Source organism: Papio anubis, chromosome 13 (genome assembly GCF_008728515.1).
Source record: "Papio anubis isolate 15944 chromosome 13, Panubis1.0, whole genome shotgun sequence".
Taxonomy (NCBI): Eukaryota; Metazoa; Chordata; class Mammalia; order Primates; family Cercopithecidae; genus Papio; species Papio anubis.
The window spans coordinates 95,879,440-95,895,273 of record NC_044988.1 but is presented as its reverse complement, the minus strand read 5'-3'; the positions used below and the strand labels follow the sequence as shown (position 1 = coordinate 95,895,273).

At 48.9% G+C, this 15,834-nt stretch overlaps 1 protein-coding gene across 9 annotated transcripts in view; it reads right to left on the bottom strand.

Moving 5' to 3' along the window:
• The window catches only part of MVB12B (multivesicular body subunit 12B), a 179,706-nt gene that overhangs the window by 26,596 nt on the left and 137,276 nt on the right, over nt 1–15,834 (bottom strand). For 4 of the 9 annotated variants that reach the window (XM_021927642.2, XM_021927645.2, XM_021927644.2 and 1 more), the window contains one exon: nt 12,887–13,471. The exons of the other annotated variants lie outside the window; for them this stretch is intronic. In XM_021927642.2, coding sequence (XP_021783334.1) covers nt 13,221–13,471 — 251 coding nt within the window. In that variant the 3' untranslated portion in view covers nt 12,887–13,220. Of the gene's footprint in view, nt 1–12,886; nt 13,472–15,834 lie in introns of those variants that run through there. 9 annotated transcript variants of the gene reach the window in all.

Genomic DNA, 15,834 nt, shown 5'->3' with positions numbered 1-15,834 from the left:
AGAAAGCAACAAAACAAGAGGAAAGGGCATAAGAGAAGGAGAAGAAACTCGGGACAGATCCTCCCAATCAGCAAGAAAAGCTGAATGGCTCATGCTATGTTCATACAGAAATAAAACATCATAGAACTCATTCATGCTTTATTTTAGGGAAGGAAAGAAATGAAACCTTCTTGGGTCAGCATGAAGAAAAAGACACAGCACAGGTGGCGGCAGCCGCTGCATTCCCTGCACCCTCCTTTCTTAGCAGGGGTGCTGTCTAGTGTGGTTGCTGGACTCAAGACACTCCTGGTCAGAGGCCTTTTCAGGTGGTGCTGGCAACCTGCTGTGAGCTGCCGGAAGAGACGGGACAAAGGGCCCGAACAGGCAACACTTCCCCAGAAAGTGGGGTGAGGGGAAGGCCCCAAACAATCTCATTCAGTATGTCCCGCATTCGGGCCTCAATCTCGTTCAGTACATCCCGCATGCAGACCTGTGCGTGAACTCTGAGCACCTATGCGTGTGTGATGCTTCACAGATGAAAAAGTTTGGCAATGAATAAAGGAGCCTCGAAGAGCCACAAAGCCTTCTAGAGGGGGGCAGAGTCCCACTGGATATCCAGGAAGAGGTGTGCCAGCTCCCGCCACCGTGGGCCCGACCTGACTTCCAGGCCCTTCCCAGTGCTGCTGAGATGGGCTGGGCACTCGTAACACTTCTGATCATTTTAGAGATTGGGAAGCAGAGGCTCTGAGAAGTCGGTGCTTGCTGGGGTCACAAAGGTAGGCAGCAGTGGCCCCAAAGCTCTAGATAGTACAGGCTACTTGACCTCCCCAGTAAAGTCCCGAAGCCCACTGTTTTCACCCGTCACGGTCCACACGCCCCGCTCTCTGCACACACCCACCTCTTCCATGGCTTCTCTTGCCTGCTAGACAGACAGCAGGGTCCACAGCAGAGTCCTCCCTGCACGCCCAAGTACTGTGCACAGGCTCCGGAAATAGCGAGTGCTCACAGGCATGGGACCCAATGCTGGGGGAGTTTCTCAGCGAGCTCAGCCTCTGCACACACCCGCAAGCTGGAGACCACGCCTTCCTTGCTCCCCTGTAGAACCCACTCTCCATTCATTCCCCAGGCTTTCTGCCTCTGATGTTTTAAAGACCTTATTAGTATCTGGGGGTGAAGAACTGCCTCTCACTGGTGACAGTTGTTTCTATCTACATGTCACTGTATGTTTAGGGAACCTGTGTGTTAAAAAGGTGGTAAGGTGATGTGCAAAGACCTGATTACACCAGGACCTGAGGGGGCTGGGAAGTACTGGGGATGGCAGAGAGGAAGGAGGGCTCCTCCCATGGGAGGCCTCCCTAGTCAGAGGCTGTCAGTACCATCTGTGCCTCCAATGGACAGAGAAGGGCAGGATTTCCAAGATGGGGGTCTCGACTGGCATTGAAGGCCCTGGCCCCTTGCGTCTGACCCTCTTCCTGGCTTGCCCATCCCTTCCTCCCCCTATGCTTGCACCTCAACTGTCCTTCCCAGTTTTCTGAGTGCCTCTCCTGCAGCATGCCTTCCCTGAGGCTCTCCCTGGGGTCCGGCCAGGCCTGTGTCTCCTCTCCTCTTCTGGCAGGTGCATGTGCGAGTCACCTCTGAGTTCCAGGTCCCCAGTCCAGGGGCAGGGCCTGGGGGCTCAGGGGCTGTGCTGGACAGGGAGGGCTGCTGTTCCCATGCACGGGGGTCTGGGGAACTGTGTAGGGGGCTCCAGCCTGGGGCAAGTGCCTAACCTCTCTCAGGACCTGGGGACCCTGCTCGCTGCCACCCCCGCCTGCTGCTGCTGGAGATGAAAGCCATGGATGGAAAAAGCCTGGGAATCACTTCCAGGGACTGAGAAGATCTAAGCAGGGAGGGAAATGTTTTAAAAAATTCATATAAAATTAACCATTTTAAAGTGAACAATTCAGTGGCGTTTAGAACATCACAACGGTGTGCGGTCCGCACCTCCATCTAGTTCCAAAACATTTCCATCGCTCCAAAGTCAACCCCCTCACCCGTGAAGCAGTTTCTCCCTGCTCCCACAAGCAGCGTGTGTTTCTTTTTCCTTCCAACTGATGGTCATGTCTTTGAAAGAGAAGGATCTAGAAACATAGGTAGTCCTGTAAGCCTGGCTTTCTGAACACAGTAGCCAGGCCTCCTGTCACGCTGCGCTCTTGCCTCGCTAGTCAGCTAGGAGATAAGGAAGAAAGGGTTTGCCCAGACTGGCTGCTCTGAGTTGAGGGCTTTAATACAAATCAAGGAGAAAAAAGTAACTTGTGGATATGGTTTGGCTGTGTCCCCACCCAAATATCATCCCGAATTATAACTCCTATAATCCCCACGAGTCGTGGGAGGGACCCAGTGGGAGGTAATTGAATCATGGGGGTGGGTTTTTGCCATGCTATTCTCATGAGAGTGAATACGTCTCATGAGATCTGATGGTTTTATAAAGGGGAGTTTCCCCTGCACATGCTCTCTTGCCTGCTGCCATGTAAGTCATCCCTTTGCTCCTCCTTTGCCTTCTGCCATGATTGTGAGCTCTCCCCAGCCATGTGGATCTGTGAGTCCATTAAACCTCTCTTTCTTTACAAATTATGCAGTCTTAGGTATTTCTTCATAGCAGTATGAAAATGGACTATACACTTGTAAAACTTAGATTATCAACAATAGTATTTTTTTGTATATATATTGACATAGTTTAGATATATGTCCCTGACAAGTCTCATGTTAAAATGTAATCCCCAGTGTTGGAGATGAGCCCTGGCGGGAGGTGTTTGGCTCATGGAGGCAGATCCCTCATGGCTTGGTGCTGTTCTCACGGTAGTGACTGATTCTCACGAGATCTGGTTAAGTGCGTGGCACCTCCCCTGGCCCTCTCTCTCACTCCTGCTCTGGCCATGTGATATGCCTGTTCCCCCTTCACCTTCCACCGTGATTGGAAGCTTCCTGGGGCTTCCCAAGAAGCAGATGCCAGTGCCCTGATTCCTGCACAGCCTACAGAACTGTGGGCCAAGAGCCAATTCAGTCTCTGTTCTTTATCAATGCCCCAGTCTCAGGTATTCCTTCATAGCAATATAAGAACAGCCTAACACACAAATATATATATCACATATATTATGTAAAAATATACCTTTACATAGATTATAGATTTATATTTTGTATATAGAATATGTAAGATATAAATTATATATTTCCATTATAAGTGTATACATATGTATATGCATACACACACCCATATATGATTAGGACAAGGCCTTCCCTTAGCCACTGAGAGACTGCAGGGAGTGGGCAGGGTGCTCACCCCGCCTCCCAGTGGGCCCTGAAGTCCCTCAGAGGCACTTCCTGTTTGTCTGCTGGCCCTCCCCACACCTGCCTCCAGCAGAGAAGCCCTCCCTCCCAGACCTTCTGGGGCACCCTGGGGAGTTGGTGGGGCCCATGGCCAACCTGCTCCACATGAAGGCGTCGAGGTGTCTGGGTGAGGGCACCTTCTGGCCCTGAGGCAGGCTCAGCAGTAAACCTTAGTGAGGAGGCAAAGATGAGATGTGAGATCATTGCAGGATGCCCCACAGCAGCCACTGGGAGGGAAGGAAGACCCATTCCTGAAATGTCTGAGGAGCAACAGGCAGCAGCAAGGCGGGCCCTCAGGACTTTCACAGCCTCACTCCACCCCTCGGCCCACATGCTCCTGACTGGACCAGTGGCAGAGGAGATGAGGGGACCTGCTTGGACCTAATCCTGACTGCAAGGAGGAGCTGTCTGGTAAAGCAACAGAGACGGGAGCCTCGGGACAGACCACCACCGTCTGAGAGTTTGCGATAGAAGGAGGGGCACAGTCAGATGCTCCCTATGTTCTTCTAGAAAACAGACTTTTATTTTTTGTAGAGATAGGGGTCTCACTATGCTGTCCAGGCTGGTCTCGAACTTCTGGCCTCAAGTGACCTTCCCAGCCTGACTTCCCAAACTGTTGGGATTACAGGTGTGAGCCACCACACATGGCCTAGAAAACAGATTTTAACAAACTCAGAGGAAAGAAAGAGGAGGTGATAGGATCCAATGGGCTGAAGCTCACAGTGGCAGCTGAACTGAGAGGAGTGGGGCTCTCACAGTGCCCTTCTCACCAGCACAAGGAGGCTCCAAAGAGAAGCAAGTGCCACCAGGACCAGTGAGACTCTGCTAAGCAGATAATCTGCCCACCAAATCCCACTTATTTTAGACAATCTAGTATATCAAAGATTAAGGCAGGCTGAAATAATACAGATTTCAGCAAAGCATCTGACAAAATTTCTCATGTTATCTATGTATACAAGATGGATAAATACAAGTGGCTACTGTGGAGGTTAGCAGAATCCATAACTGGTTGAATCACACATTCAAGAAGCTGATTAAGAGACCCATGCTAACCTTGAATGACCCCTGGGAAAGGTGCCCAGGGCATGATCAATGACTCAAATGAAGACACAAAGGGTATGCTTATCTAATGCATGCCTGATGGGAAGCCGAGGTGGGCAGTCTATAAACCAGATAACAGAGTGAAAACCAAGAAAGTCAAAAAAAGTTGCGATCATGGGCCAAATGTAATGGAAGGAGTTCACTAGAGACCCACGAGGAGTCCTGTAGCGTAGGTCCAGAAACCCAGCTGTGTTGGATGGAATGGAAGAGGTGCGGAGTAACAGCAGGAGACAGGAAAGAAGGCGGCTGTAGGTGAGTAAGTCAATGATGTGATCTGACTATTTAGACGGAGCATCATAAGGTCACAGTGCCGCAGTCCTGGTGCCCGGATGAGGAGTCACTTGCCCTGGTCTACTTGGAGCTGGAGTGGGGCGCTCAGAGCCAGGACCACCTTCCCAGAGGGTCATCCCAGGGGCCTTTAAGGAGGCCAGGGTGGTGAGGGAAACTGAAGCCAGACCACAGGAGGGAAAGGAGAAGCAGCCATCAGGTTCAATGGCCCAGGAAGGCACAATCCTGTCCATTTCTGTTCATCCTAGCACCCTGCCCAGCACCCCCAGAGCCCAGTATGGTGTCCAGCACATGAGAACTGCAGCAAAAGTGGGGACTGAGATAAGAGAAGACTTGAGGTGAACATAATCAAATGTCTGCACATGTTTTCATGGTGGTCACAGCATACAGGGCTAGACGCAGACAGTGACTTACTGGGAAGTTAGGGAGGGAATTTGTGTGTTGGGCAGAAAGCTGATCGGTGGGACTGCTAAATCCCCTCTTAATTCCATAACATCCACGTCTCCTCTCATCTGGGCAGCCTTTTCATATTTTAAAATATCTAGAGGTTTGCAAAACATAATTCTTAAAATCAACGGCATGCATTCTTCATGCGTTCCAAAAGAATGTTCATGAATCATCTCTGTCCTGGCTTCTCCTGGGGAGCCACGTTTACTTCCTTCCTTTCTTTCTCCCTAGCTGAAACCAGCATTTTGTCTTTGTTATTCTTTTAGAGCAGAGAGACTGTGATGTTCTAGCATTTAGTCTATTTCTGAGTCCCATGCAGGGTGACATGCTGTTCGAGCAACTGGAGACAGAGCTGTGAATGAGACGCACATTTTCACCCCTGACCTGTCCCTTCCACGCAGCCTAAGGACTTGGATGAGGCTTCTCCTGCCAACACTACCTGACCAGTCTGCAGTCACAACCCAGATGCAGGGACAGCACCTGCCCTTTCCTTGGCAGAGCCAAAGACGACACCCAGGTACACAGCGGCCCTCTCTCCAGGCCTTAGAGCTCTCCGTGTGCCATGACAAAGCCCCCCACCCCCAACGAACCTGGGAGGTAGAGAAATTCTCCCCAAGCCCAGTTCTACAAAATAGAAAAGGAAAGGAAATTAATGCTTACTGCCCACACACAAGGTGGTGAACATGCATCAAATAACTCAAGCCTCAACATTACCACTTAATGTGGTTTGAATCGGTGTCCCCACCCAAATCTCATGTTCAATTGTAATCCCCGGTATTGGAGGTGGGGCCTGGCGGGAGATGACTGAATTATGCGGGGAGAGGATTTCTTGTGGATGGTTTAGCAGCATTCCCCCCCACTTGGTGCTGTCCTCATGATAGTGAGTGAGTCCTTGCGAGATCTGGTTGTTTAAAGATGTGTGGCGCCTTCCCCTCTGGCTTTCTTGTTCCTGCTCTGGCCATGTAATGAGTCTGTTCTGGATTTGCCTCCACCATGATTGAAAGCTTCCTGAGGGCTCCCCAGAAGCAGATGCTGCCATGCTTCCTGTACAGCCTACAGAACCATGAGTCAATTAAACCTCTTTTCTTATAAATTACCAAGTCTCAGGTATTTCTTTATAGTAATGCAAGAATGAACTAATACACCGCTTGCAAGGCTTAGAGGAGTTATGAGGCTTGGCTGGAGCCAGGATTCAAACCCAGAGTGTAACCTGCACTGGGTCTATGGGGGGCTGTGGCAGGGAAGGAGGGGCTTGGAGCTTGGCAGGCCTGAGTTTTTGCTGCAGCTCAGGAGGTGCAGATGTGCAGCTGTGCACAGGCCACCCCACCTCTCTGAGCCTTACTTGCCCTGTCTGTAAGGTGGGCATAATACTACAGCTGTCTCCACGGGTGAGAGTGAAGAAAAATGAAATAAGACAACAGAGATAAAGTACCCACCACGTAGGGAAGGCTGGTCAGCTAACTGTGGCTTCTGCTCTTACCAAAAGCCATGTGCTGGGGCAGGTTTCCTTTCAGTACCCGACCAGTGCTTTCTTCTTCTTCTTGTTTTTAAAATTTTTTTTTTAATTTTTGGTGGCAGTTTTAACAAAATGCTGATCCACAGCATCGAGCTACCACCAGCAGATGAAAGCAAGGATGTGCCGCTGGCTCTGTGGCGCAATTAGCATTCTCCTAAACAAACGAGCTTCAACAGAGCTGTAATTAAGCAGGCCTGTAATTAAGTATATGCCCTTTATCATAACGATCATGCTTAAAAATGGCATGATGCATGGAACTCTGTTATTAATGCTGTAATCCCAAACTGAAGTGCGAGTACATAGAAATCAGCGTGTCAGGCCTGTCACCAGAGTGTTTGTAAAATACATTAAAGAAAAAACCCAGAAAACAATGAGCTCATTCAACTGTTCTTTTTACAATCAGGCACTACAAGTCAAGGGGATTGTGAATGCTTACAGATTCTGCAAGGTTTAAACAAATAAAGCTCTAATCTGCTACTGTATTAATCCCACCCCCTATTTTAAAGAAGGAAAAAGGGGGTGCTGGGTTTTTTTTTTTGCCAGCTGACCTGAACGCCTGTCTTTGCTATTCTTGGGGAAGCAGTCAGTCCAATCTGCATGCTGCATTTGTTTGGGCATAAAATTGGATTCCTGCTTGCACAGACAGCTCTGCCATGAATCTGTAGGAACTTTGCCTGGCAACGAGATGGGATTATAGCTCCTGCATCCTCCCTTCGTATGGGAACTATAATTTTACCCGCCACGGCAGTCCTCCAGAGCCATCCCTTGTTTCTCCCCTCCAAACACACACCTCAGACTTCTGCAGGCTCAACACAAACCCACCACCGACCAATTCCCAAGGGCTCCGGACTAAGGACCACCCATCGCCCCGGAATACCTAGTTGCTCAGAGCTGCCAACCCTTATCCCTCCCCAGTGTGTCAGTACACAGATGGGATGAGGAAATACTCCAGTCAGCACATGGATTAATTTCAACATGCTTGATAAAGAGAGTCGTAAAGTCATGTGGTAAAAATGTAAAAATTAAAAAAAAAAAAAGACTCCATTACCAGCATCTCAATTGTTATCTGCTTAAAGTTGTCAAGCGGTGTTAAGTGAACTCGGGTAATAGTACTTCAAAGTACTTGCAGAGATGCTGGTGAACAATGAGGCTTATTGGCAGGTAGTCATTTTCGGAATAAAATTAAATGCAACTGGAGTGGTGGGAGGCCTTTAATTCTGTGTGCCTGCTCGGGGCTTGAAGCTGTAAATAGTCAGCAACCCCAAGCCTTTCTTCTCCCCTTTCCTGTGGCGTTTCAAAAGTCCTTTACAATTTGTGATGGGAAAAATGCCAGCAACTCAAGATCTCAAGGCCATTTCTCAAAACTCATTTGCAAACCAAAACACAGAGCCTGTTTTGCTTTCTTGGTGATTTCACTTTGGGGATATTCCTTGGAAGGTATTTGTAGATGCCTCCAGAGCTGTCTGCTCAGTGACATTCCAATTGAGTTTACACAGGGCCAACAACTTCCTTCTAGATCCCCAAAGTAATTTGTTTTGCCATGTTATTCATAAGCCAAAAGGAGTGATTTATCAGCCACTGCCGGAGCCTCCCGCGTCCCCTGCGTGAGAGGCAGCATGGGAGGATGCAGTACAGGCGCTGGAGTCGGACCCGTGTGAGCGTTCAGCCGGACCCAGTGCTTGTTAGCTGTGTGGCTTTGGGCAAGTCACTTAACCTCCGAGTCAGATTTTCATCCGTCAAACGAGGATCATCGTGCCCACTCCGCAGCACCGCTGAGGGACCAGACAGCAACGGGAAAGCACAGCCCGACCACAGCAGCCACTCAGAAAATGGGGGCAAGGCTGCGGTTTTATGTCAAAAGCAGCTGACTGTTTCTGCAGGAAATGAGTTCAGACCAGGCCCCACCTCTAACTAGTTCTGTAATTTGGGACAAGTGTTTAACATCTCTGAGCCTCTGTTTCCTCAGCTGTAGAAGAGAGAAAATAATAATACCTGGACTGCAACGACATTCAAACAAGATAAAAACATTAAGCCCTAGGTGCAAACTAACTGCTCAGTAACTGTTCGCCGTTCGTATTAGTGTTAGTGTTATTACTGCTGTACAGAGGAAAATACCCTTTCACGGTTGACCTTTTTCTACCTGCTTTCACACAAGAACATAAGTGCAGCCATATTACATTACACAGTCCATAGGCTGTGAGACCCAATCCAAAGACGTTTGGTGGGACGGAAGCAATGTGTGCCAAGGAGTGACTCACTGGGTCCCCCAGACCGGGGTACCCTCACACCACAAACGAACGTTCTCTGAGGTTCCATTTGGCATGAGCAATCTGAATATTACACATACACACACACACACACACACACACACACACACGGCACCGACTCCTCCTAGGCTCCCCGTCTCTACACAGGAGACTCTAATTGATGGGCCCGCTTCATCCCTCTGCATTCCCAGCATCCTGGGAGGAATCTAGGGCCACCAGCCCACCCACCTTCTCCTTCAGGGCAGTCCCTCCCTCCAGGGCCCAGGGTGCAGTGCCGGGCTGCAGAACCTCATGCAGGTCCAGGTCAGTTCTCTGAAAGCTGTGGGAGCACAGAGGGAGGGCAGCTGCCCCACAGACCACACCCACGAGAAACTTGACACACAACAATAAGAACATTCTCACTGAGACTCAGAAGCTTGGATCTTGCTTTCAAGTCGAGCTTGACTTGCAACACCAGAGACAGCAGACACCAGGGAGAGCCACGGTCTGGGGCACCCAATGAGTTACTCCTCAGCAAACATTGCTTTTGTCCCTCCAAATGTCTTTGGGTTGGGACTCACGGCCCCTGGGTTATGCAATTTAATATGGTTGCACTCCTGTTTTTACGTGAAAGCAAGCAGAAAGGGGTCTACCGCAAAAGGGTGTTTTCCTCTGTACAGCAGTAATAACACTAATACTGACTAATACTAACACTAGTGGCTAACAGTTACTGAGCAGTTAGTTTGCACCTAGGGCCTTATGTTTTTATCTCATTTAAACATCATAGCAATCCAGGTATTATTTTCTTTCTTCCACAGTTTAGAAAAGAGAGGCTCAGAGACATTCAAGAAACTTTTTTTTAAACGTTATAAATATTTAATGGCTTGGGGTAGGGATCAACTGCATTTTGCTCAAGGTTAAGATAAAACACAACTCAGTGATACTTCTCCACGTGAGCACAAAGGTGCCCTGGTGGCTGAGAGGCCACTGGGTCAGTGCACACACCTGCTGCCCACAGTGACGAACACAGACACTCCTCAGTGAGCTCGAGACCAAAGGAGCTTTGTAGATGCAGAACAAAAAGCAGAACCAAGGTCCAATGCAGATATGTTACCTCTAGTAGCGACCACATCCTCTGGAAGAAGGCAAGCTCTAAAATAGGCAGTGTGATCTGCAGCCAAGGGGGGTAACTGAAAGCAAGGGCCTGGCAGGCATGGCCTGTGACTGCTGAACACGCTGTCCCTGGGGCTGAGCATCACATACACCCCCGGGTTGTGGAGCAGGGAACCTCACTCAGGCTTGGAAGAGGGAACCTCAGGCTTGGAAGACGCACTTTCTCTGCCAGGGCTCTTTTTACCTTCTCAAAACCAACCCATAAATATTTTTAAGTTGCACTCTTTCGTACTTCAGCACAGGAATATATTTTCAAAGGAAACCATTCCAATAGGATAGCTAAGTCAAAGCACCCCTTGCATCCAGAGCCGCTGATCCCTGGGCCCTTCTCAGAGCAAGCCTTGGTAGTGGTCTGTACACAGTGCCTGGGGTCCCGCCGGCCTGTTTCCTATGCGTTCACCTGCGTGTTTGCATGTATAGAAAAAAGATAGAATTTTATTTTTTTATTTTTTAGACATGGGCTCTTGCTCTATCACCCAGGCCAGTGTGCAGTGGTGCCATCATAGCTCTCCATAGCCCTGAACTCCTGGGCTCAAGGGGTCTTCCTGCCTCAGCCTCCCAAGTAGCTGGGATTACAGGCATGAGCCACTACAGCTGGCCAGAATTTTGTTTTGTATGTATTTGTGTTTTCAATAAAAATAGCATCACTGCATAAGTAACTGTTTTGCAATTTACTTTTTTTCACTTGACTGTCAGAGAGGTTTCCACATCAATTCCTAGAGCTCTGTCTCAGCCTTTTTCACTGTTGCATAGAAGTAGGGTCCAGAGACAACCAAGAACCAGCTTGCCGGGAGCCCTGATGGCCATTCTCAGTGGCCTGAAGGGCATCATGAGGTCCCTGGGGAGCCACTAAAGGGTCTTTGAGCTGGAGAGAGAGATGGCGAGATTCAGGTTTTAACAACGCCTCCCTGGCTGTGGAGAGGAGAATGAATTGCAGGGAGTGAGGCTGGAGCAGGCACACCAGGGAGGAAGTTCTGATGCTGAAGCAGGCGAGGGACACTGGTGGCCTGGATGAGGGCAGTGGCAGTAAGAATGGAGGAGCTGGGGAAGACCAAGGGACGTTTAGATGGAAGAATGAAGAGACCTGGTCACTGGCTGCAGAGGGGCAAGGCGGAATCAAGGGTGACTCCAGGATCCTGGCCTAAAGAGCTGGGAGAACGAAATGCCAGGTACTGACAGGGGCATGGGGGCCAGTGGAAAAGCAGCACAGATGAACTCGTGGGCCCCGCTGAGCATGTGTCAGGTTTGAGGGGCTTGGGAGACAGTCAAGGGGAGGCAACTGGTCAACACTTGTTAGAACATCATGACCGAGAATGCGAGACGGATGGGTGAGGGCTGCGGGGTGGAGATCCAGAAATGAGGCCTGGTGGGCGGGGATGTGAGGGTGAGTTTGGAAGTAACCAACATGGTGATGATTGAGGCCATGAGAGAAGATGAAATATCTGGAACATGGTGAGAGAGGGAGGCCTGGGACAGAGCTGAGGAATGTTAATGTTCCAAGCTGGCAAAAACAATGGGAAGATCAGAATGTACTCTGTGATACTGGATCAAAATCAGAGGTATCATTATAAAGTCAGTTTTAATATGTGGTTGCAGATAGATACATAAGCGCACATCTATGTGTGTGTGTGTACACTTATAGGTATATGTGTACATATATTTCTCTCTACACACACATGTGTGTACATTTCTCTCTGCTGAGGCAATGGCAGTTTGGAGGCGATGGGCACTCCTCATATCCAGACTCTGCTTTCTAGCGTCTCCTCTAAAAGAGACTGGAGCTCTTTGGAGAAGTGGCTGATTCAGTGCTGGGCAGGAAGGGAAAAGGCCAGGAACATCTTGTTGTGCCAGAAAGTAAAGAGATTCTCAAAGAATCACAGGAACACAGCAGAAAGGCACGAGAGCCAGCCCGAAGGGGTTCCCATTGGCTAAATATGAATCCATTTGAGCATCAAACTAAAAAACGACAACAATGCGTAAGAATACCATAGTCCATACCAATATAAAGAAAGAAATTGGCTGAGGATAAGGGAAACCTCGTCCTTATATACTGGAGAAATGGCAGAGTTATGAAAGTCAATGGATGCGAAAAGTGACAGGTGAAAATTTGATGAGGAACAAGTTATTCACATAGGCCTACAGTATTCCCCACAAATTACCTACTAATTACAAAGGTAAAAGCAGTAACTTTACAGTGAAGAAAGCTGCCATGCAGCACCTTCGCCAGGTGATCGAAGCTAACTTCACCAGTACTGGGTCACACCAGCACCGTGGGCCTCCCAAAAGGATGCACTGAGAGTGAGACTCTATCGATGGCTTCAGGAGGATTCCTGCCAAAATGCATAACAAATCTCATTATGAGAAAACGTCAAACAAGGGATGTTACACAAGGTACGGGATACTGAAGTAAAGGATAGGATCTACAACACCCGGGGGAGTCCTCACGTTACAGCACCAGAAAAGGTGATGTTCAGTTTAAATTACTTCAATCAAATCTGATTTCCAGCTGGGCACGGTGGCTCACACCTGTAATTCCAGCACTTTGGAAGGCCGAGGTGGGCAGATCACCTGAGTTCAGGAGTTCGAGACCAGCCTGGGCAACATAGTGAAACCCTATCTCTACTAAAAAAAAAAAAATCCAAAAATTAGTCGGGCATGGTGGCACACGCCTGTGGTCCCAGCTACTCAGGAGGCTGAAGCAGGAGGATCGCACTACTACACTCCAGCCTGGGCGACAGAGCCAGACCCCGTCTCAAAAAAAAAAAAAAAAAAAAATCTGATTTCCCACAAAAGTGAGTGGCATACACAAGGTTATTATAGGTCTATCCCAGGACTGATATCCAATTTGTAATAGAAATGATCACAAACACCAGAGTTACTTAATTATAAAGTATGCACCTCTAGAGCACCATAGAAAGTGCTCTAAAGTATATGTAAATAAATTCAACAATACAATACTTTTTTCCTCCTTAACAACTCCTGGCACCTGTCAGGACCAGAAGGCTTCTCTGGTGCGGCCTGCAGTGGTAGGTGGCAAAAATGGCAGCAAATCCCACTTTTTGTGTATGTGTGCCCCCTAGCAATATGATTTGTCAGTTCTCCCATCAAGAGGCGTAATCTATTTCTTCACCCCCGAATCTGGGCTTGGCCACGTGACTTGCTTTGGTGAACGGGACATCAGCAGTTATGACACCAGCAGAGACGTAAACATGCTTGTGAACCCGGGTTAGACTTCCCTTGCTTTGGAGTGCTGGGTCGGCCAAATGCACAGGCTCAGAGAAGCCTCCTGGAGCATGAGAGATCACGTGGAGCAAACACGAGCATCTCCAGCTAAGGCATCCCTGGAGCAGCCAACCTGCCAATTACAGACAAGGGAGTGAGGCCATCTCAGCCCATCTCAGGCCATCCGGCTCCAGCCAGGCCATCCCAGGCCATCCAGCCCCAGCCAGGCTGACCTGGACCAGCATAATCACCCGCTGACCCACAGAGCCATGAGAAATTATAAATGTTGGTTGGTTTAAGCCCTAAGTTTTAGGGTGGTTTGTTATGCAACAAAAACTAACTGATGGAGGGGCTACATCTTTGAGAGGAAATTCAGATAGATTTCTCCAGAAACTACTCTCTTTGTATCTTTATACTGGCTGCCTTAGAATAAAGTCAGTTAACAGAAAGGGCTTTGGTGTCAGACAGCCCTAGGTTCAAATGCCCAGCCCACCAGGCACTAGCTCTGCACCCACGAAACACGTTTATTGAGCCTCTAGAAATGGGGCTGATTATTCTAGGGGAGATGCAAGGATTCAGAAAGATAACACATATAAAATAAATGTTCAGCATGTGTTAGCTATTATTATCATTACCACCCCAATGATGTGCAGAGGCTGAGACTTTCTTGACCCACTGCTGGAAGGACCTATTTTCAATGTGCTCCCCCCACCCCCTGCCCCACCAATCTGGAGGCCACTTGTGCATTTAGAGAGTAAGCTCCATGACAGCTACACCTCCGGCTCCTAGAACAGCATCTAGCATATAATGGCATGCAAAGAAACCTACTGAATAAGTAATGATGGGAAGAGAACTGGCCTTGGCATCAGGGGGCCCAGCTTTCAGGCAATCAAGTCTGTGTCCCCATCTGAGAGTAAAAGGGTTGGGCTAGATCAGTGACTCATCCTGGTGCTCATCTGGTGAGTTTGAAAAGATTATCACTGCCTGCCACCCCCAACCCCAGGGGTTCTGATTCAATTGGTCTGAGGGGTGGGCTCTGGGGATCGGCATTTTTTCAAAGCTCCCCAGTGATTCTAATGTGCAACCAGGTTTGAGAAGCCCTGGCCTAGAAGATGTTTAAGATCCAGCTCTGATAGTCTTCATTCTCACAAATGCTGAGTCACCCCAAGTATTAAATATGTATTGGTGATTTGAGAACCTGGCTTTAAACCTGAGGATGCAATATATAAAACTCACTAAGTTGGTCCATCCTACATGACAGCTGATTTCTGTAGCCCTCACCCAGATTCTACTCCTAAAGTCTTCTCAACAATGTTCTGCAAAGGTAAAAGCAGGTCCTGGGCCTTCCCTTCCTCCCCTGAAACCAAAGGGCAAGAAGAGAGAGGGCGTCTTGGATGCTTTGGGTGTCTCAAGCCAACACCGGCACAAGAGAGCATCTGTCTAAGGGAAGCAAAGCATGTCAGGAGTTACAGGTGTTCTTATTTAAAACTCACAATGGCCCTGGCACTGGCATTCCCACGCCCCCCAGAAGGAGTCTGAAGCCCAGAAGGGAAGGAACTAGTCAGGGCCACAAAGCTGGTCAACGGCAGAGCTGGGTGGACTCAGTGATCTCCTAAATCCACTGCCTTCCTCCATGTGAAGGAAGAGAGGGTAACACCTTTCCATGTGACCTGAAGAAGTCATCTAGAGATGGAAGTGGAGAAAACATAATCAAGAAGGGTGTGAAAGTGAAGGCAAGCTCCATGGAATTAAGGGACATTAGGGAGTGTCCTCCGGGCCCTCTCCCAGCAGATGCCATTCATGGCCAAGATGAATATTCCCACGTCAATATCACTGGAGTTCTCTTTCAAGTGCAGACCTCGTGTGCCATTCCTTTACTTAAAAACTTCAACGGTTTCCTAAAGCTTATAGGGTCATGTCACATGCTACGGTCCAGGCCCTTCCAGGCTGATCTCAACCTAGCTTTGTTCTCTAGCTGGCTCTTTCCTTCCTGCCACTCTGCTCCCTACACTTAGGATTTAGCTATCCTGGCCTGCTAACCACTTCCATCTGTGATAGGCCTTTCTCCTTGCTGTGGGCTCAGCCTGGAGAGCCCTTTCCTATTTATCTGCTTGTGAACTCCTCAAAGAGCAGAAACATGACCCCCTGGGCTGCCTCCTGAGCTACCACCCATCGGAGTGGATGACTGTGCTCCGATCATCTGCCCGGATGTCTTCCCCTGATTATGAGCTCTGTGAGGGAACCATGGTCCCTGCAGGCCCAGGGACTGTAGGTGGGGGAACTCTCAGTAGCCAAGGCCTGGATGAGGTGACGGACAAATGAGTGAATAAAGCCATGTGCCCAGAAGAAAGCTGCTTCACAATGGGGATTCTTTAGGACTCTATGAAACAGGGACATCCCAACTCCTTACTCGGATTCCATGATTTAATCACTCATTTATCTGCCCAAGTACTGGAATGACGAAGATAGTAGGCTTGAGCACTGTGCAAACTGGAA